The 22,478-nt window shown below is 41.3% G+C and overlaps 1 protein-coding gene across 1 annotated transcript in view; it reads right to left on the bottom strand.

Moving 5' to 3' along the window:
• NFU1 (NFU1 iron-sulfur cluster scaffold) overlaps nt 1-22,478 on the bottom strand; it is a 41,900-nt gene that overhangs the window by 16,735 nt on the left and 2,687 nt on the right. Inside the window, exons 2-5 of the mRNA XM_024242801.3 lie at nt 18,115-18,218; nt 10,573-10,708; nt 6,271-6,337; nt 2,267-2,381 (exon numbers count right to left, since the gene is read on the bottom strand). Coding sequence (XP_024098569.1) covers nt 2,267-2,381; nt 6,271-6,337; nt 10,573-10,708; nt 18,115-18,218 — 422 coding nt within the window. The remainder of the gene's footprint in view (nt 1-2,266; nt 2,382-6,270; nt 6,338-10,572; nt 10,709-18,114; nt 18,219-22,478) is intronic.

Here is a 22,478-nt window from a genome sequence, read left to right as displayed (position 1 = left end):
TACTGAAAAGAAAAGTAAATGGCCAATAAACATATGAAACTCTTAACACTCAGTATTAATCAAGGAAATGCAATTAAAACAAGATACCGGCCAGGCTCAGTGGCTCATGCCTGTAATCCCAGCAGTTTGGGAGGCTGAGACAGACGGATCAGGAGTTCAAGACCAGACCAGCCAACATGGTGAAACCCCGTCTCTACTAAAAATAGAAAAATTAGTTGGGCGTGGTGGCAGGCACCTGTAATCCCAGCTATTCAGGAGGCTGAGGCAGGAGAATTGCTTGAACCCGGGAGGTGGAAGCTGTGGTGAGCTGAGATTGCGCCATTGCACTCCAGCCTGGGCAACAAGAGCGAAACTCCGTCTCAAAAAAAAAAGAAAAAAAAACAAGGTCCCATTGTATACCCAACATACGAGTAAAAAAAAAAAAAAAAAAAAGACTAAATGATGACAAAGATGTATGAACGTTGAAATTCTTAAAATATACTGCTAATGTGCACTTAATTAGATCAACTTATGATATAACAATTCCACTTTTAGGAACATAATCTAAAGAAGTTCTTGGCCAGGCACGGTGGCTCACGCCTGTAATCCCAAAACTTTGGAAGGCCAAGGCAGGTGGATCCACTTGAGGTCAGGAGTTTGGGATCAGCCTGGCCAACATGGCAAAACCCCCTCTACTAAAAATACAAAAATTAGCTGGGCGTGGTGGTGCATGCCTGTAATCCCAGCCACTTGGGAGGCTGAGGTAGAAGGATCGCTTGAACCTGGGCTGCAGTGAACTGAGATCATGCCATTGCACTCCAGCCTGGATGACAGAGCAAACTCTGTCTCAAAAATAAATAAAAATAAGGCTGGGCACAGTGGCTCATGCCTGTAATCCCAGCACTTTGGGAGGCCGCGGCAGGTGAATCACGAGGTCTGGAGTTCAAGACCAGCCTGGCCAACATGGTGAAACTCCGTCTCTACTAAAAATACAAAAATTACCCAGGCATGGTGGTGAGCGCCTGTAATACCAGCTACTTGGGAGGCTGAGGCAGGAGAATCACTTGAACCCGGCAGGCAGAGGCTGCAGTGAGCCGAGATCACGCCACTGCACTCCAGCCTGGGCAACAGAGCAAGACTCCGTCTCCAAAAATAAATAAATAAAAATAAATAAACAAACAAATAAATAAAGAAGCTCTCCACATATTCATAAACAGACTTGTACAAGGATGCCCACTACAGCAATGTTTTTAATAAAAATTAGTACAAAACCTTTACTTGGACATAAAGGAACAAATTAACTATATCTTATTCCTATAATGAAATGCTATCCAGCACGTAGAATGAGTAAACTACAACTATGTTTTTTGAAATGGATATGTTTCAAAAATATTACACTTAGTAAAAAAGGCAATTTGCAGTATAACACACAATATTTAAGGTTAGGCATGGTGGTTCATGCCTGTAATCCCAGCATTTTGAGAGGTCAAAGCCAGCGGATCACTTGAGGTCAGGAGTTCAAGACCAGCCTGACAAATATGATGAAACCCCATCTCTACTAAAAATACAAAAATTAGCTGGGTGTAGTGGTGCACACCTGTTAATCCCAGCTACTTGGGAGGCTGAGGCATGAGAAACACTCGAACCTGGGAGGTGGAGGTTGCAGTGAGCTGACATTGCATCACTGCACTCCAACTGGGGTGGCAGAGTGAGAGTCTGTCTTTAAAAAAAAAAAAAACAAACAGATATTTAAAACTTAAAAACAAAAACTAATACTATATATTCCCTGCAGAGACTTACATGTATAGTATAAAACAAAACAAGTTTTCACACATCTCTGGAACTAGGAAGGGAAAATGGATGGGGGTATAGTGGTTTTAGCGGTTTCTTTTTTTATTTACTTTATGCTGTAGAATCTGACACTGTATGCTTAATATTTTATTTAAAATGAGTCTAAAGCAACTGTGGCAAAAGATAACATTTGTTTTGTTTTTCCCAAAAGCCTATTCTGTAATTTAATTAACATTTGTTAGATATGAATGGAGGGCAAATTGGTGAGCATGATATTTTCTGCATGTTTGAAAATTTTTATAATTGAAAATTTTGGTTTTATATAGTAATGCCAATTTATACACAAGTTTTCAAAATGATATATAAATTTGCAGAGCTAAATATATTAAGTGATAGAAATCTAGATTCCTATGACTTCTGAAATCAAGGTAAATGTGAAGAAAATAGAAAAGTCTAAAAAAAGGACAAATTTTAATTACTCAATACAACATGTTACCTGCTTCTCCTGAAGGTGTTTCCTCAGTAACTAGGGGTAAGCCAGATGCAAAGAAGTCCATGATTGTTGCATAAATATCTGGTTTCAGTAAATTCCAGTCTAATTCTTCATTTTCCTGTAAACATTTAAAGGAAAATGCTATATTTCCAGGCAACGGCAAAGACCCATACAGAACACTACCTTATACCTCTTTTTTCTTTTTTTTTTTGAGATGGAATCTCGCTCTGTTGCCCAGGCTGGATGGAGTACAGTGGCGTGATTTTGTCTCACTGCAACCTCCACCTACTGGGTTCAAGCGATTCTCCTGCCTCTGCCTCCCAAGTAGCTGGGACTACAGGTGTGTGCCTTGAACATAAAGGAACAAACTAACTATATCTTATTCCTATAATGAAATACTATCCAGCACGTAAAATGAGTAAACTAGAACTATGTTTTTTGAAATGGATATATTTCAAAAATATTATACTTAGTAAAAAAGGCAATTTGCAGTATAACACAAGATATTTAAGGTTGGGCACGGTGGTTCATGCCTGTAATCCCAGCATTCTGAGAGGTTGAAGCCTGACCTCGTGATCCGCCCGCCCTGGCCTCCCAAAGTGCTGGGATTACAGGCGTGAGCCACGGCGCCCGGCCCCCTTTCACCTCTTAAGAATCTTTTCCTGGCCAGGTGTGGTAGTTCATGCCTAATCCCAACATTTTGGGAAGCTGAGGCAAGAGGATTGCTTGAGTCCAGGAGTTCAAGACTAGCCTGGGCAACATAGCGAGACTTCATCTCTTTTTATATTTTTAAAAATAATAAAGGGAAAGGAAGAAAGAAAAAAGAGAGAGAGAAAAGAAGCAGAAAAAAGGAAAGGAGGAAGGAAGGCAAGCAGGCAGGCGAAGAGAAGAAGAAGGGAAAAGGGAAAGGGAAAAGAAAAGAGATGAAAAGAAAAGAAAAGAGGAAAGGAAAGGAAAAGAAAAAATATCTTTTCCTATATACACACTATACCTATGCAATGGCAACCACTTCTGGAGAATATATATTAGCTCCACATCTTAAAGGGTCCTGTTTAAATGAATTTCAGAAGATAAAATCTTAAAGATCCCCCATTCATTAATTCATTCACTTATTATTATTAATATTATAATTTATAATTAATAAAAATTAATATTTAATAATTGAAATATAATTGTTAATATAATATTAGTAATAATAATATTATTGATTCATTCACTTTCATTGTTTTAATTTGATTTAAATGATTAAAAGACGTTTTTCGTGATGTGAAGACAAAATATTAAATGCATTTTCTGTCTTTAAAGCGGATGATAAAGAGATTCCCATTCTCTTAAAAAAAATAGGATGTAATTGCTTGATTAAGTATACAGAACAGCCTACAACTATTCAAAACATTTACTTACATATATTACTTAAAGGATATGAAAGAAATTCGGCTGGGCATGGTGGCTCACGCCTGTAATCCCAGCACTTTGGGAGGCCGAGGCGGGTGGATCACCTGAGGTCAGGAGTTTGAGACCAGCCTGGCCAACATGGTGAAAACCTTTCTCTACTAATAATACAAAAATTAGCCGGCGTGGTTGCAGAGGCCTGTAATCCCAGCTACTCAGGAGGCCGAGGAAGGAGAATCACTTGAACCCGGGAGGCGGAGTTTGCAGTGAGCCGAGATCGTGCCACTGCCCTCCAGCCTGGGCGACAGAGTGAGACTCCATCTCAAAAAAAAAAAAAAAGAAACAATATAGAGATAGTACATAAAAGGTGAGATAAATGGGGACTGCTAAGGTTATAAAAGTAAAACTAGTGAAATATCTTAGTGATTGGGAATGGAAACTAGTTCTAGGTAATAAATTATTTGGAAAATAAATCAGAGTGTTACCTCAGATCTTCAGTAAATAGCAGGCTCTACTAAATAGGAAAATATTGGTAATAAAAAGAAGAAAAATATTCTAAAGTTGTCTGAATGAGAAAAAAAGGGCAGCATATAAGCTGCAAATATACATATATATTTAGAAAAAAATAACACAAATGATGCATAAAGAAGTCTAATTATCAACTGGAAATCAGAAATAGAAACAGGCGATTGCTGAAGACATTCAGTAAAATGTGATAGTCCATGATGAGAAAGGTTACTGAAAGAAAACAAAACAAATCCAGTATTCCGTCTATTAAATACCAACGTGGTCCAGGCGTGGTGGCTCACACCTGTAATTCAACATTTTGGGAGGCCGAGACAGAAGGATTGCATGAGCCCAGGAGTTCGAGACCAGCCTGGGCAACGTAGAAGGACACTGTCTCTACAATAAAAAAAAAAAAAAAAAGAAAGAAAAAAATTAGCTGGGCATAGTGGCATGCACCTGTAGTCCCAGCTACTCGGGAAGCTGAGACAGCAAGATCGCTTGAGCCTGGGAGTTAGTGGTTGCAGTGACCCATGATCGCACTACTGTATTCCAGCCTGGGAAACAGAGCAAGATCCCATCTATATGTATGTGTAGATAGATAAATACACACACACACATACATATATATGTATCAATATATACCCTAACTTGGGATATTATCTATTGGTTATGTCATTTCACTTAAGAAAAAATTGTAAAGCTAGGGCAATTTCAAATAGGGTAACTAAACAATGAAAGTAAGAGAGCTAAAAGATGACTTACTAAATCTAATCAAGAAAAATAGGAAAAAAAAAAAACCCTTTAAGATATAATCACATTTTTACCTATAAAAATTTTTATATAGCATAGGCTATACGTAAAAGAACTAAGTAACTTTAAAAAATAAATATATAATTTCCCACTTATAAAATAACTAGTTGTAAGAATTAGATAACATATGTAAAGCACTAGGGCCATATCTGACATTGAATATATTAAATAAATGTTCATCCCTTCTTCTCCTTAAAAAATATGGAAGAAAGAAAACTGAAGAATGGGGCCTGGACATGGTGGTTCACATCTGTAATCCCAGCACTTTGGGAGGCCACAGTGAGCAGATTGTTTGAGCTCAGAAATTTGGGACCAGCCTGGGCAACATGGCGAAACCCTCTCTCTACACAAAATACAAAAATTAGTTGGACGTGGTGGTATGCAAGTATAGTCCCAGCTACTAAGGAGGCTGAGGTGAGAGGACTGCTTAAGCTCAAGGGGCTGAGGCTGCAGTGAGCTGAGATCATGCCACTGCACTCTGACCTGGGTGTGGAGTGAGACTTTGTCTCTAAATAAATAGCCACAAGAGAATACTGGACTAGATGACTAGATTTAACATGTCACGAACCCAGTATGTCCACTTTTTTTTTTTTTTTGAGACGCAGTCTCGCTCTGTCGCCCAGGCTGGAGTGCAGTGGCCCGATCTCCGCTCACTGCAAGCTCTGCCTCCCGGGTTCACGCCGTTCTCCTGCTTCGGCCTCCCGAGTAGCTGGGGCTACAGGCGCCCGCCACCACGCCTGGCTAATTTTTTTTGTATTTTTAGTAGAGATGGGGTTTCACCATGTTAGCCAGGATGGTTTTGATCTCCCTACCTCATGATCTGCCCGCCTCGGCCTCCCAAAGTGCTGGGATTACAGGCGTGAGCCACCGAGCCTGGCCCCCCGGAATGTCCACTTTTAAGGACATAAAGAGCTCAGACTAATCCTTTCAATTTGCTTAAGGGGAGTTTAATAAATACTTTTGATTTTCACACACTATCAGGCAAGTGATTTAAGTTCTGTGGATATATATCAATTAACAGATTTAAAAGGATACATAGTTCAAATTCAAATAGTTCATGTCCCATTAATCTAGTAGACATCAAAAATGGAACAGCCCTTTTAGAGAAAAAAAGAAAAACATAGCATATTTCGCTTGATTTTTGTGACATTTAGAGGGTAAGAGAGTAAGACCCTGTCTCAAAAATAAAAAATAAAAAGTAAAGAACAGAAAGAATGGAAATGTTGGAGAGAGAGGCATTGGACTCAGAAAAAAATGAAGAGTATTTCAAGTCTTATTTTATATAATCCTATGTTTACCTTTGTGACAGTGATGAAATCTGGTCCAAAGAACACACTTTTTACTCCTTCAACCCTAAATAACTGCCTGCAAAAAAAGAAAAAATAAGAGATATTAAAATGCTTGATTATGGAAAAGTTTAAACATACACAAAAGTAGAGAAAAGTAAAAAATTATCCACATATCCTTTGCAGCTTTAACAATTATCAACTCATGGCCAATTTTGTTTTATATTCCTACTCTACGATTTACCAATCCCACTCCTAGTTATTTACCCAAAAGAAATAAAAACTCATGCCCCACAAAGACTTCTACATAAATCTTTATAGCAGCTTCATTTAAAATAGCCACACATACAGAAAAATAAGGAAATGTCCATCACCTGGTGAATGAATAGACTGCTATATCTATACTATCAATCATTCATTCGACAAATATTTGACACCTACTACGTGCCAGGCACTGCACTAAGCACTAAACAGACTATTTTCTTTTTTTTTTTTTTCTCTTTTGAGACAGAGTCACCCTCTGTGGCCCAGGCTGGAGTGCAGTGGTGAGATCTTCGCTCATTGCAACCTCCACCTCCTGGGTTCAAGCGATTTTCCTGCCTCAGACTCCCAAGTAGCTGGGATTATAGGCACCCGCCATCACACCCAGCTAATTTTTGTATTGTTAGTAGAGACAGGGTTTCACCACATTGGCCAGGCTGGTCTTGAACTCCTGACTTCAGGCGATCCACCTGCCTTGGCCTCCCAAAGTGCTGGGATTACAGGCATGAGCCACCACACCCGGCCTAAACACACTATTTTCAAAAGACTAACTTGAAAAGAGATTTTGCCAACTGAACATCTGACAGAAATAATCTCTAACTAATCTATAACTGAATTAATTGGGGCTTTTTTACTTTTACTTTTAAATACAAAATATGAACTCATTCTTGATGTAAATGTTTCAAACAATAAAATTTAAATGCCCCTTGACCACCCCTACCAAATCCTGTTATCAGTTTCGTGTGTATTCTTCCAGATCTTTTTGTCAGTGCATTTGTTGTTCTGTGGTTTTTGCTTTTATATACATAGTATCATATTGGACTCACTGTTCTGCAAGTTGCTTTCTCCACTTGTATGTCTCAGATGTCTTTCTATGACAGTAAATACATCCCTGCACGTATCTTGGGCACATGTGCAAGTAACTTCTAGGGTAGGGTTTTTAAAACCCAGTAGTGAGTTGTGGAATCACGTATGTAGCGACAGGGTTTTATTTAATAAAATAAAACAGAACAACAAAAAGAGATGAAGAAAGGAAATTTAAGAATCTATTATCTATTGTAAGGGTGAAAAAAGAGTGAAAACTATCCCATCAAACATTTGTATCTCATGCATACACACACATAATCTAAAACACTTTTTACTGTGACTTACATCAAAAAAGTACGAAAAACAGCCTGTAATCCCAGTACTTTGGAAGCCGAGAAGGACAGAACACTTGAGCTCAGGAGTCTGAGACCAGCCTGAGCAACATGATGAGACCTAGTCTCTACAAAAAATACCAAATTTAGCCAGGTGAGGTAGCATGTGCCTATAGTCCCAATTACTAGGGAGGCTAAGGCAGGAGAATAGCTTGAACCCAGGAGGTGGAGGTTGCAGTGAGCCAAGATCACGCCATCACACTCCAGCCTGGGCAACAAAAGTGAAACCTTATCTCAAAAAATAAATAAAAAGTAAAAAATAAAATATGAAAAACAAACACTCTAAGGTATATTCTGAGAAGTGGTATGTTTAAGTAAAAAAAAAGTACCTATTAATTATAAATTTTAAAAACGATTCCAGAGCTTAGCAAATCCCTAGGTTCCTTAAATGAGACATATAAAATGGCTGTATGTATAGAAATAGTTACCTAAGCTCTGTTTTCCGAGTATCCCTGGCAATCAGATTGAGGCTTCAGTTCCCCAAAATTTCAACTGATGCTGACTGACTCTAATATTCTTTATTATTAACTTCTCTAACTATCAGTTAAAAAGAGGTTCATCCCAACAATTTTATCATTTGTGCTTTTTTTTTTTTTTTTTGAGACAGTCTCGCTCTGTCACCCAGGCTGGAATGCAGTGGCGCTATCTCGGCTCACTGCAAGCTCCACCTCCTGGGTTCATGCCATTCTCCTGCCTCAGCCTCCTGAGTAGCTGGGACTACAGGCGCCTGCCACCACGCCCGGCTAATTTTTTGTATTTTTAGTAGAGATGGGGTTTCACTGTGTTAGCCAGGATGGTCTCGATCTCCTGACCTCGTGATCTGCCCGCCTTGTCCTCCCAAAGTGCTGGGATTACAGGCATGAGCCACCACGGCCAGCCCTGTTCTTTATCATCTCTAACATACAGTAGTCCCCCCTTATCCTCAGGGGATCCATTCCAATGCCCCCAGTGGATCCCTGAAACTACACATAGTATTGAACCCTGCAAGTATTATGTTTTTTTCTCTCTATATATATACCTATGATAAAGTTCAATTTATAAATTAGGCACAATAAGAGATTAACAACTGATAATAAAATAGAACAATTATAACAATATGCCAGCAATATGCCAGCATCACTACTTTAAGAGATGGCTTCTAAGTGACCAATGATGCAGCGAGGGCGGTGGGGGGTTCAGCAGAGGGGAGGGCACAGGCAGACAGTGTATATGACATGGATACACTGGAAAAGGGATAATTTATGCCCTGGGGAGGACAGAACAAGATTTCACCATGCTACTCAGAAGAGCAGCACAATTTAAAACTGATGAATTGTTTATTTCTGGAATTTTCCATTTAATATTTTTAGACTACGGCTCATCTTGGGTAACTGAAATCAGGGAAAGTGAAACCACAGATAAGGGGGGACTACTGGTTTAAACATGCCTTTATCTGGTGAATTTTAAAACTGTCCCCACTGACTAGTTTTCATTTATAGTTCTGAATAGAGTATTTCAGACATTATTCCATCTTGAAAGAACTACAAATTCAACAACCCTTATGAATAAAATAAGCAAGTTCTCATTATAAAAATCGGATTTTTTAAGATCTGAAATGGAAATTTACCATATTTATCAATTTGATGAATATTTTTCCTAAGTAAAAATTTAAGTTTTTATTTATTCATGCTATAGATCTCTCAAATATATCACTCTTCAGGAGAAAATTTTTTTAATATCAACTCTCATTTTTCTTTTCTTTTTTGAGAAAGGGTCTCACTCTCTCGCCTAGGCTGGAATGCAGTGCACAATCATGGCATCACAGCTCACAGTTTCCTTAACCTCCTGGGTTTAAGTGATGCTCCCACCTCAGCCTCCCTAGTAGCTGGGACTACAGACACATACCACCACACTTGGTTAATTTTTTTATTTTTTGTAGACAGGGTTTCACCATGTTGCCCAGGCTGGTCTCCAACTCCTGAGCTCAAGTGATCCCCGCCTCCTCAACATTTTTGGGTTTTTTTGAGACAGGGTCTCACTCTGTTGCCCAGGCTGGAGTGCAGTGGCACCATCATGGCTCACTGCAGCCTCAACCTCCCAGGCTCAAGCGATCCTCCCATCTCAGCTTTCTGAGTAGCTGACACCAGAGGTACACACCATCACACCCAGCTAAATTTGTGTGTGTGTGTGTATGTGTGTGTGTGGTAGAGATGGGTGTGTGTGTGTGTGTGAGAGATGGGTGGGGGTGTGTGTGTGTGTGTGAGAGATGGGTGTGTGTGTGTGTGTGTGTGTGTGTGTGTGTGTGTGTGTGTGTGTGTGTGTGTGTGTGTGTGTGTGTGTGTGTGTGTGTGTGTGTTAGAAATGGAGTCTCTCTATGTTGCCCAGGCTGGTCTCAAACTCCTGGACTCAAGCAATCCTCCCACTTCGGCCTCCCAAAATGTTAGGATTACAGGTGTGAGCCACTGCAACAGGCCTTATTTTGTGTGTGTGTGTGTGTGTATGTGTGTGTGTGTGTGGTAGAGATGGGGTGTGTGTGTGGTAGAGATGGGGTATGGGGGTGTGTGTGTGTGTGTGTGTGTGTGTGTGTGTGTGTGTGTGTTAGAGATGGAGTCTCTCTATGTTGCCCAGGCTGGTCTCAAACTCCTGGACTCAAGCAATCCTCCCACTTCGGCCTCCCAAAATGTTAGGATTACAGGTGTGAGCCACTGCAACAGGCCTTATTTTTTTTTTAATCTCTCATCTGAAAAGAAGTTATTCTCTACACTTAAAAAAAAATGCAGTGCACATAGAAATGCAATAGTTAAATAAAGTTGTCTTAACCCCAAAGTCAGTTATTTATGTTTCCTGGTAAAAGCAAATGAAAACAGTAATATACCTAGCCAGAGGAGAGCGAAATGCTGCCGCTGGGGTGGGAAAATCCATGGTCCTTGTCTCAAGAACTGGTTTTCCTGGTATAAACTTTAAGCTGTTTGGATTTGGGGTATCTTGTGTTTGAATAAACATGTATCTCACTAAAAAAGAAAAAGAAGAAAATGTTATTCTAGAAAAAACAGTTAACAAGTTTATGGACTATGAAGTGCTCATTTGCAGAGAATCAGAATAAGAAAAACTGGGGAAAAACCCAAGGCTTCATTGCCCTGACAAAGCATTTATAAAGATAAGAAAGAAATATATCACCATACAGCTGGGCGCGGTGGCTTACACCTGTAATCCCAGCACTTAGGGAGGCCGAGGCGGGTGGATCACGAGGTCAGGAGTTCAAGACCAGCCTGGCCAAGATGGGGAAACCTCGTCTCTACTAAAAATACAAAAATTAGCCAGGCTTGGTGGCGGGTGCCTGTAATCCCAGCTACTTGGGAGACTGAGGCAGAGAATTGCTTGAACCTTGGAGGTGGAGGTTGCAGTGAGCCGAGATTGCACCACTGCACTCCAGCCTGGTGACAGAGTGAGACTGTGTCTCAAAAAATATATATACATATCAACATATTTAAGTGCATATAGTTTTCTACTAATACTCTGTTTTTTTGTTTTTTGGGTTTTTTTTTTTTTTTTTTGAGACAAGGTCTTGCTCTGTTGCCCAGGCTGGAGTGCAGTGGCACAATCACGGTTCACTACGACCTCAAATTCCAGGGCTCAAGCAATCCTCCTACATAAGCCTCAAAAGTAGCTGGGACTACAGGCATGCACCATCACACCTAGTTAATATTTGTACTTTTTTGCAGAGACAGGGTCTCACGCTATTGCCCAGACTGGTCCCAAATTCCTGGACTCAAACGATCCTCCCACCTCAGCCTTCGAAAGTGTTGGGATTAGAGCGTGACCACTGTGCCCAGCCAATACTCTGATTATTTAAATAGTTGTGTTATGAAACAGATTCCAGAAATAGTAAACACTTAAGTCTTATACATATTCATAATTCAGGAGTCCTATATATATTCTATTTGGTGACTTTGTACCAATGGCTATCATAATCATAGATCACTTATTGCTGACATTAATATAGTAAAATGCTACATGCTCTTCTTTCCAAAGTGCCACCATTATTTTAAAGACAATAAAGTTAGCAATTTGTAATAGTAATAATAAATAGTCATTGTGTGCTTATTATATGCCAAATACAGGGTCAAAGCCTTTTTTTTTTTTTTTTTTTTTTTTTTGAGGCAGAGTCTCGCTCTGTCGCCCAGGCTGGAGTACAGTGGCACCATCTCGGCTCACTACAAGCTCCGCCTCCCAGGTTCACACCATTCTCCTGCCTCAGCCTCCCGAGTAGCTGGGACTACAGGCACCCACTGCCACGCCTGGCTAATTTTTTCTGTATTTTTAGTAGAGATGGGGTTTCACTGTGCTAGCCAGGATGGTTTTGATCTCCTGACCTCATGATCTGCCCGCCTTGGCCTCACAAAGTGCTGGGATTACAGGCGTGAGCCACCGCACCCAGCCAAAGGCTTTTTTAAAAAAAATTTTGTGGAGGTGGAGTCTCCCAATGTTGCTCAGGCTGGTCTCAAACTCCTGGCCTCAAGTGATCCTTCCACCTTGGTCTCCCAAAGTAAAGTGCTGGGATTACAAGTGTAAGCCATCATGTCCAGCTCTGGGGCCAAGTGCTTTATTTATTTATTTTTAATTTTTTTTTTTTTTGAGATGGAGTTTCGCTCTTTCCCCCAGGCTAGAGTGAAGTGGCACAATCGTGGCTCATTGCAACCTCCGCCCCCCAGGTTCAAGTGATTCTCCTGCCTCAGCCTCCTGAGTAGCTGGGATTACAGGCATGCACCACCATGCCCGGCTAATTTTTGTATTTTTAGTAGAGACAGGGTTTCACCATGTTGGCCAGGCTGGTCTCAAACTCCTTGCCTCGAGTGATCCACCTACCTCAGCCTCCCAAAGTGTTGGGATTACAGGCATGAGCCACTGTGCCTGGCCCAAGTGCTTTAAATGTATTTATGCCTTTAACAACCCTGTAAAGAAGGAGCTCTTATTCCCATTCTACAAATGAAGACATGGAGGCTTAGAGATATTAATTAAGTTGCCTAATGGTACAGTAAGTAACATAACAAAATACAACATAAGCAAGAATCTATGCAAATTACTTCCTGGAATATTTAAAAGATATCTTTTTTGTTTGTTTCGAGACAAGGACTCACATTGTACCCAAGCTAGAGTGCAGTGGCACAATCTTGGCTCACTACAACCTCTGCTTTCTGGTTTCAAGAGATTCTCATGCCTCAGCTTCCCAAGTGGCTGGAACTACAGATGTGCACCACCACACTCAGCTAATTTTTGAATTTTTTGTAGAGACGGGGTTTCACCATGTTGGCCAGGCTGGTCTTGAACTCCTGGCCTCAAGTGATCCCACCACCTCAGCCTCCCAAAGTGCTAGGATTAAAAGCGTGAGCAACTGTGCCTAGCCTAAAAGATATCTTTACAGACTCTTCTTTTTTTGAGATTGAGTCTCGCTTTGTCGCCCAAGCTGGAGTGCAGTGGCATGATCTCGGCTCACTGCAACCTCTGCCTCCCAGGTTCAAGCAATTCTCCTGCCTCAGCCTCCTGAGTAGCTGAGATTACCAGCATGCACCACCATGCCCAGCTAATTTTTGTATTTTTAGTAGAGACGAGGTTTCACCATGTTGGCCAGGCTAATCTCGAACTCCTGACCTCAGGTGATCCGCCTGCCTTGGCCTCCCAAAATGCTGGGATTACAGGCATGAGCCACTGTGCCCGCCAACTCTTTTCTTATAGTATCTTTTTTCTAGGACCATGATTAGATTGAGAATGGATTCACTAAAGCAATAAAGAGATAACACAATCTTTAATTTCCTACCTTGCTATTACGACAACAGCTTGCAGGACAAAAGGACAGCACTGGCATTTTAATAGTTTTAAAACTATTAAACAGATCTGATTATTCATTATGAAAATGATCCTTCTGGCAGGGGGCAGTGGCTCATGCCTGGAATCCCTGCACTTTGGGAGGCCGAGGCGGGTGGATCACGAGGTCAGGAGTTCGAGACCAGCCTGGCCAACACGGTGAAACCCCACTTCTACTAAAAAAATACAAAAATTAGCCAGACGTGGTGGCATCTGCCTGTAATCCCAGCTACTCAGGAAGCTGAGGCAGGAGAATCGCTTGAACCCGGGTTGCAGTGAGCTGAGATCCTGCCATTGCACTCCAGCCTGGGCAATAGAGAGAGACTAGGTCTCAAAAAAAAAAAAGAAAAAAGAAAAGAAAAAAAAATGAATTTTCTGGCCAGGCGTGGTGGTTCACGCCTATAATCCTAGCACTTTGGGAGGCCAAAGCGGGAGGATCACCTGAGGTCAGGAGTTCCAGACCAGCCTGGCCAACATGGTGAAACCCCGTCTCTACAGGGGTTTTATAGATGTAAGGGTACTTTGTAAAGGTATTTGTAAAAATACAAAAATTAGCCAGGCGTGGTAGTGTGCTCCTGTAATCCCAGCTACTTAGGAGGCTGAGGCAGGACAATCACTTGAACCTGGGAGGCGGAGGCTGCAGTGAACCAAGACTGCGCCATTACACTCCAGCATGGGTAACACAGCGAGGCTCCATCTCAAAAAAAAAAAGAAAGAAAGAAAATGAACCTTCTGGGTAAAAAGAAATCCTCCATCTTACAGCAGTATATTCAAATAGATTGACAATACCATATAACAATTAAAATTTATTCAGTGCCTAGCCAGGCACAGTGGCTCATGCCTATAATCCCAGCACTTTGGGAGGCCAAGGCAGGCGGATCACCTGAGGTCAGGAGTTCAAGAACAGCCTGGTCAACATGGTAAAACCCTGTGTCTACTAAAAATACAAAAATTAGCCAGGCATGGTGATGTGCGCCTGTAATCCCAGCTACTCAGAAGGCTGACGCAGGAGAATTGCTTGAACCCGGGAGGGGAGGTTGCAGTGAGCCAAGATCCAGCCACCACGCACTCCAGCCTGTGAGACATAGTGAGACTCTGTCTCAAAAAAAATAAATTATTCAATGCCTATCATGTGCTGGGCAGGGTGCTAAGCACTTTACATGTATTATATCATTTAATCCTTACATCCTTTCAATGAGGTACTATTTTTATCTTATTTTATAATAAGGAGACTAAAGGTCACTCAGCTACTAAGTGACAGAGCCAGGATTCAAAGCTGGACAATTTTCTAGGTGCTGACTTTCTTAGCCACCATACATATTGCTAATCCTTATCTAACATTGCCAAGCATAATAGGAAAACACATTTAAGATCAGTCTTCCTGTTCTAATTTTCACATCACCTATTTTAGGAGAGAGAATATCAAAAAGCAACAGTTTTATTTTAAATTTGAAAGAGTTTAAATTTGGCAAAACATATGGTTAGTACAAAAATGCTTTTCTTAGTCATTACGGAAAGGGTTCTAATTTGACAACTGAGAGTCATTTTTGCACTTTGCCATACAGTTCCAGCTAGCTGAAGTTAAACCATTTCATGGATAAAGAAAAAAATTGGAAGTGAACTCCCATACATTTTGTTTAAGTCCTTTTTCTAATTAGACAACCAGACAATTCCTAAAAAATGAAAAACTAGCCACAATGTCCAAGTACTTCATTTAAAATATGCATATTTCTAGTAAGACATTCTTCTGAAAATCTGTGTTATAAGGGAATGATTTTTCAATGACACATTAAAGAAAGGGCTGCCAACACTTTCTGTAAATAATCTTCCAACTCTGGCCCTGAACCAATCACTTCTTGCAGCTTGTATTAATAACTTATTGCTAACCAAAATCTGCACACGGTACTCTACCAATATTTGAAGAATTAAATCTGGCTTCAACTGGGTGCATCAGCTCACACCTATAATCCCAGCACTTTGGGAGGCCAAGGAAGGAGGATCACTTGAGGGCAGAAGTTCGAGACCAGCCTGGGCAACAGAGATCCTGTCTCTACAAAAAAATACAAAAATTGGTCAGTTGTGGTGGCATATGCCTGTAATCCCAGCTATACAGGAGGCTGAGGCAAGAGGATTGCTTGAGCCCAGGCAGTAGAAGATGCAGTGAGCCAAGACAAAAAAAAAAAAAATCTGGCTTTATTCTACTCAATCAATTTGAGAAAACTACACCTGCAGAAAGCAAAATTTTTAGAAATCCTTGAGGGTAAAAACTACAAATGCAAAATAAAAAGTCACGTAAGAGCATACACTCTATACTGTCTAAAGTAGAAAGTATGAAAATGAATGACATCATCAAAGAACTTTTTACTTTTGACAATAAATAAACCTATTACTAAAAAACTAATTGAGGCTGGGCACAGTGGCTCACGCCTATAATCCCAGCACTTTGGGAGGCTGAGCCAGGCAGGTTACTTGAGCTCTGGAGTTCAAGACCAGCCTAGGTAACGTAGTGAAACCTTGTCTCTACAAAAAATATGAAAATTAGCTGGGTGTGTAGGTACACACCTGTAGTACCAGCTACTTGGGAGACTGAGGTGGGAGGATGGCTGGAGCCCAGGAGGTGGAGGTTACAGTGAGCCAAGATCACACCACTGCACTTCAGCCTGGGCAACATAGTGAGACCCTGCCTCAAAAACAAACAAAAAAAACACCTAATTTGAATAGGTATTTAACAAAATCATTACAATTATAATCTCAATTGGGTTTAATTTGGTATTTCAAAAATGACTCCCAGGTCCATCATCCAGAAAGATGCTCATGAAAATGTCATGAGAGTTACAACAGGAAACAGAACAGAATGATAAAAAATATTTCTTCCTTTTTTTTTTTTTTGAGACAGTGTCTCACTCTGCTGCCCAGGCTGAAGTGCAGTGGCATGATTACAGCTCACTGCAGCCTCGACCTCATAGGCTCAAGTGATTCTCCCACCTCAGCCTCCTGAGTAGCTAGGACTACAGGTGTGCACCACCAAGCCCAGATAATTTTTGTATTTTTTTGTAAAGACAGGGTTTGACCATGTTGCTGAGGCTGGTCTCGAACTTTTTGGGCTCAAGGGATCTGCCCGCCTCAGCCTCTCAGTGTTGGGATTACAGGCAGGAGCCACCATGCCAGCCTATTTCTTCCTATTATGTTTGGTACTAAAAGGTACCTAAGGAGGTAGATGTAAACTCCCCCAAAATACAGATTAGTGGTGCTTAAAGTCAATATCAATGACTAAAATTAATGGGTTTCCTACTTGAAAAGCCTATATGACCACATATTTCAGTCCTACAAAGTTTAAAAGTCCAATTAAAGTGGTTTAATCAGCTGAGTTACTCAGTATTTACAATATTTATATCTAAACTATTCTGTGATTCAAGCAGTCAGGCAAGCCTGCAGGAAAGTGTTCCTCTTCTGGCCCCTGGCTACAGAAGGGGTAAGGTCTACCCTGATTTAACTCATGCCCTTAGCCAGAATCAGCCAGAGTATGGCCACAGGAATGTGTTCAAGCTAGCAATGGAAAGGAGAGGCTGAATTTATATGCTTACAGCTCCATAACACATATAGGTATACATTTACATACATACACATACGCAGACACACATACCCTCTCCCCTTAAACTTCCCTAACTCTACATTACAGTCATCACACTTCAAATTATTTTAAATCATATCTATTTCCCAAATTAAAGAAAATCAAAGTATATACCTTGTTAACAATCAAGATTATTAACAAAACCATAGCAATTAATTTTGACAAAAAAGTTTTTCTTTTTTTTGAATGTAATTTTGTACTACATTCAAAATCCTGTGTTCTAAGGTCTGGATGAAAGCCAGAAATTTACTAATTTTAAGGGTATTCTTATCCAAAAAAAGGAAAGCAGTAGCTTTAAATACATAGAATTCTTTGAAACACAATCCCCATTTGAAACTTCTTTTTGAGACAGGGTCCCACTCTGTCACCCAGGCTGGAGGCACAGTGGTGTGATCATGGCTCACTGCAAGCTTGAACTCCTGGGCTAAAGGGATTCTCCCATCTCAGCATCCCAAGCAGCTGGGACTACAGGTGTGCGCCACCATACCCAGCTAATTTTTTGTATTTTTTATAGAGACAGGGTTTTGCTGTGTTGCCCAGGCTGGTCTCAAACTCCTGGGCTCAAGCGATCAACCTGCCTCAGCCTCTCAAAGCACTGGGATTACAGGCATGAGCCACCACACCCAGTCAGATTTTAACTTTTATAATATCTTCATTTTGGAAATTATTTATTGAGCAACTCTTGTGTTGCAGGGGATGTGTTATACGAGATACTGAGATTTCATAGATCTACTGGACAATGTCCTTGCAAATACATTTTCTACTTAGAAGCCTATAAGAAAAATATACCTTTTTTTCCTATATTCTTTCTATAGGCTTCTAAATAGAAAATATACAAATTCTCATCTTTTATGATCCACAAAATCCTAGCACAGTTCCATTAGTTTCTGAAACACAATTGCTATAAAAGAGGTGAAATTTTACCTGTGTTACAAAAGGCTGCAGGTAGTGGGAAAAGTGGTCGTTGTACAAATTGATGCAGAGGCTGTTTCTTAATGGTGTATGGCTTCTTCAACATATGACAGAACCTACATTTAAAAGCACATAATGAATGACATTTTAAGAGCTCTAATCTTTTAAAGTTGGTTTCTACTTCTCATGTATAAAAAAGACCTATGTAAAATTTAAGCATAACCAGCAATAGAAATAACTGACTTTTCATCTTCCATCTACATTATTTCCACTTACTTAGGCAAGCAATATCTACAAACAATTCAAAATCAGGTAGAGCTCAAATGGAAATTCCTAGCCTTGATAACTGGGTGTGCATAGGATAATATAACATCCAGGTATAAGAAAAAGAATTGGGCTGGGCGCGGTAGCTCATGTCTGTAATCCCAGCACTTTGGGAGGCCGAGACATGTGGATCACCTGAGGTTGGGAGTTCAAGACCAGCCTGACCAACATGGAGAAACCCCATCTCTACTAAAAATACAAAATTAGCCGGGCGTGGTGGCACATGCCTGTAATCCCAGCTACTCAGGAGGCTGAGGCAGGAGAATCGCTTGAACCCGGGAGGCAGAGGTTGCGGTGAGCCAAGATCATGCCATTGCACTCCGGCCTGGGCAACAAGAGTGAAACTCTGTCTCAAAAAAACAGAAACAGAATTGTATCTACATTAGTAATTTATAATCCATAGTCCCAGACTCTTGGTTATGCATGAAGGAAGCAAATAACTATAAGCTTTTTTATTTTTTTAAAAAATTTAGAATTAGGCAATAGAGTCACATGGTTCAAAATTGATAAGGGAAAAAAGCATATACAGTGAAAGCCTCCCTCCTTTCCTGTCCCTTACCATGCTTCCCTCTCTCAAGATAACCTATATTACTTGTTTTGAAAAGTATTTCAATACTTCAAAAAATCTAACAGAGAGTATACTATTGGGCCGGGGGTGGTGGCTCACGCCTGTAATGCCAGCACTTTGGGAGGCCAAGGCGGGTGGATCACCTGAGGTCAGGAGTTCAAGGCCAGTCTGGCCAACATGGTGAAACCCCATCTCTACTAAAAATACAAAAAATAGCTGGGAGTGGTGGCAGGCACCTGTAATCCCAGCTACTCGGGAGGCTGAGGCAAAGGAATCGCTTGAACCCGGGAGGCGGAAGTTGCAGTGAGCCAAGATCGTGCCACTGCACTCCGGCCTGGCCCAATGAGCAAGACTCCGTTTCCAAAAAAAAAAAAAAGATACTATTGTCCTTTTTGTTTTTGAGATGGAGTCTCGCTGTTGTTGACCCAGGCTGGAGTGCAATGGCGCAATCTCAGCTCTCTGCAACCTCCGTCTCCCGGGTTCCAGCAATTCTCCTGCCTCAGCCTCCCGAGTAGCTGAGATTACAGGTGCCCACCACCATGCCCGGCTAATTTTTGTATTTTTTAGTAGAGACGGGGTTTCACCATGTTGGCCAGGATGGTCTCAAACTCTTGACCTCAGGTGATCCACCCGTATTGGCCTCCCAAAGGGCTGAGACTGCAGGTGTGAGACACCGCGCCTGGCCCGTCCTTTTTTTTTTTGAGACTGAGTCTCACTTTGTCGCCCAGGATGGAGTGCAGTGATGTGATCCCGGTTTACTGCAAACTCCACCTCCTGGGTTCAAGCGATTCTCTTGCCTCAGCCTCCCTAGTAGCTGGGATTACAGGTGTACACCATCACACCCGGCTAATTTTTATATTTTTAGTAGAGACAGGGTTTCACCATGTTGGCCAGGCTGGTCTCAAACTCCTGACCTCAAGTGATCCACCTGCCTTGGCCTCCCAAAATGCTGAGATTACACAGCCAACAATCTTGATCATGCTTTTCGTGTTTTGTTTTGAGACAGAGTCTTGTTCTGTCACCCATGCTGGAGTACAATGGCGTGATCAGGGCTCACTGCAGCCTCAACATCCTAGGCTCAAGTGATCCTCCCACCTCAGCCTCCCAAGTAGGTGACACTACAGGTGTATGCCACCATGCCCAGCTAGTTTTTTTTTTACTTCTGGTAGAGATGTATTAACACTATGTTGTTCAGGCTGATCTCCAGCTCCTGGCTCAAGTAATCCTCCCACTTTGGCCTCCCAAAGTGCTGGGATTACAGGCATGAGCCACCATGCCCTGCCTTTTATATGTTTTTTGGATGGAAACATATTAACCCAGTGTTGTAACTTCACTTCACTTTGTTTTTTCTTTTTTTTTGTGAGACGGAGTCTTGCTCTGTCGCCCAGGATGGAGTGCAGTGGCACGATCTTGGCTGACTGCAACCTCCGCCTCCTGGGTTCAAGCAATTCTCTGCCTCAGCCTCCCAAGTAGCTGGGATTACAGGTGCCCACCACCATGACCTGCTAATTTTTGTATATTTAGTAGAGACAGGGTTTCACCATCTTGGCCAGGCTGGCCTTGAACTCCTGACCTGGTGATCTACCCGCCTTGGCCTCCCAAAGTGCTGGGATTACAGGTGTGAGCCACCGCGCCCAGCCTCTAACTTTACTTCACTCTTACAGAGAAAACTTAATTGACTATTTGTGATGGCTTTGACAAACTGAAAACAAAGGAAGAAAAGGAAAGCAAATATGACTGGAAAAGGAAGTAAAAGGAGACTTTAATAGCGAAAATTCTTAAAATCCTAATGCAATTTACTTTAAAATCCAGTTTACTTGAAAATACCATTGCTATCCATTACAACTGCCACTTCATAGAGCCATGGAAAAATTTTAAGCACAGGAGTCATTTATAATGGCCAATGGGTTCGCTTTGCCCACTGTCCAGATACTGCTAACTCATGAAGACAGGGGATTTGCAATAAAGAGTTTAATTCACACGGAGCCAGCTGAAAGGGAGACTGGAGTAGTACTCAGTCTCTCTGGATCTGAGGCTAGGGGGTTCCAAGGATAGATTGGCAGGCCAGGGAACGGGTGTTGCTGATTGGTTGGGGATGCAATCATAGGGGTGTGGAAAATGATCCTCCTGAGTGCTCAGTCCGTTGGTGGATGGGGCCACAGGACCAGTCAGAAATGCAAAAACCTGAAAAGGCTAATCCTAGGTTCTACAAGAGTGATGTTTTCTGCAGGAGTAATTGGGGAAGTTGCAACTCTTATGACCTCCAGAATAACGGCTGGTAATCATTTACATCTACACCTTAGCAGAATTCAGGCTCCTCTCGTCCTCCAAATCTGGTGGTCTTTCATTAGCTTTATAAAGGTGTTTAATTTTGGGAAAGGGCTATTATCATTTAAACTATAAACTAAATGTCTCCCAAAGTTAGCTCGGCCCAAGCCCGGGAGTGGGCAGTCTAGAGGTTAAAGGCAAAATGGTGGTTGGTTAGAACGGTCTTTCACTGTCATAATTTTCTGTTAAAATTTTTTGCAAAGGCAAAAATTGTTTGTGATCGTACACAAGATCACATTTCTCTATTTTCTGCTTAAAATAGGCAAGAAGCAACAGGGGCTGTCATTTTTTTCTCTCTCTCACAAAACTGGAATTCTTCTTGCGGAAAAGAATGAGTGGGCACCAATTAAGTATTAATAGAATACAGATGAACTGTTTCCTACCTTCGGTAACCTTTATATTCCATTGATAAGACTACTTTACTGGGATACTGTGGGACTGTAACCCATAGAGTTTCTTAGATGCTATTGGAGACATAAAAGGACTGGCACTGAGGATTCAAGAGAACAATGGAATCAACACTGAATGAGAATCAAATAATCTGTGAAGTCCTGACTGCCACTCCCCACACTAGCTTCAAACAGTGTTGATCACAGTAAGAGCTGTCACCACTTTATTTATTTATTTTGAGATGGAAATAATCTCGCTTTTCTCGCTCTGTCACCCAGGCTGAAGTGCAGTGGCGTGATCTTGGCTCACTGCAACCTCCACCTCCCTGGTTCAAGCAATTCCCCTGCCTCAGCCTCCCGAGTAGCTGGGATTACAGGCACACACCACCACGCCTGGCTTTTTTTTTTTTTTTTGTATTTTTAGTTTCACCATGTTGGCCAGACTGGTCTTGAACTCCTGACCTCAGCCAATCCGTCCAGCTTGGCCTCCAAAAGTGCTGGGATTACAGGCGTAAGCCACCGCGCCCGGCACACCCCTTTAAGTTATATGAATCTATTACAGCACTCATGACTGTCATTATTTGTTAATATATTTTTCTTGCTATACTGCATACTCATTAAGGGGAAAAACTATCTTCATTTCTAGCTGCTAGCACAATGGCCTCAGCTCTTCATCTCTACAATGAGATTAGTTTCGCAGCTACCTCATAATCCAGAGAATCCATGTAAAGTGCTTAAACCAGTGCCAGGCCATGTAGTAAGTGCTC

The sequence above is a fragment of the Pongo abelii genome, chromosome 12 (assembly GCF_028885655.2).
Source record: "Pongo abelii isolate AG06213 chromosome 12, NHGRI_mPonAbe1-v2.0_pri, whole genome shotgun sequence".
NCBI classification, from domain to species: domain Eukaryota; kingdom Metazoa; phylum Chordata; class Mammalia; order Primates; family Hominidae; genus Pongo; species Pongo abelii.
Note: the sequence above shows the minus strand (reverse complement) of the source record. Positions and strands in the feature narration are given on the sequence as shown.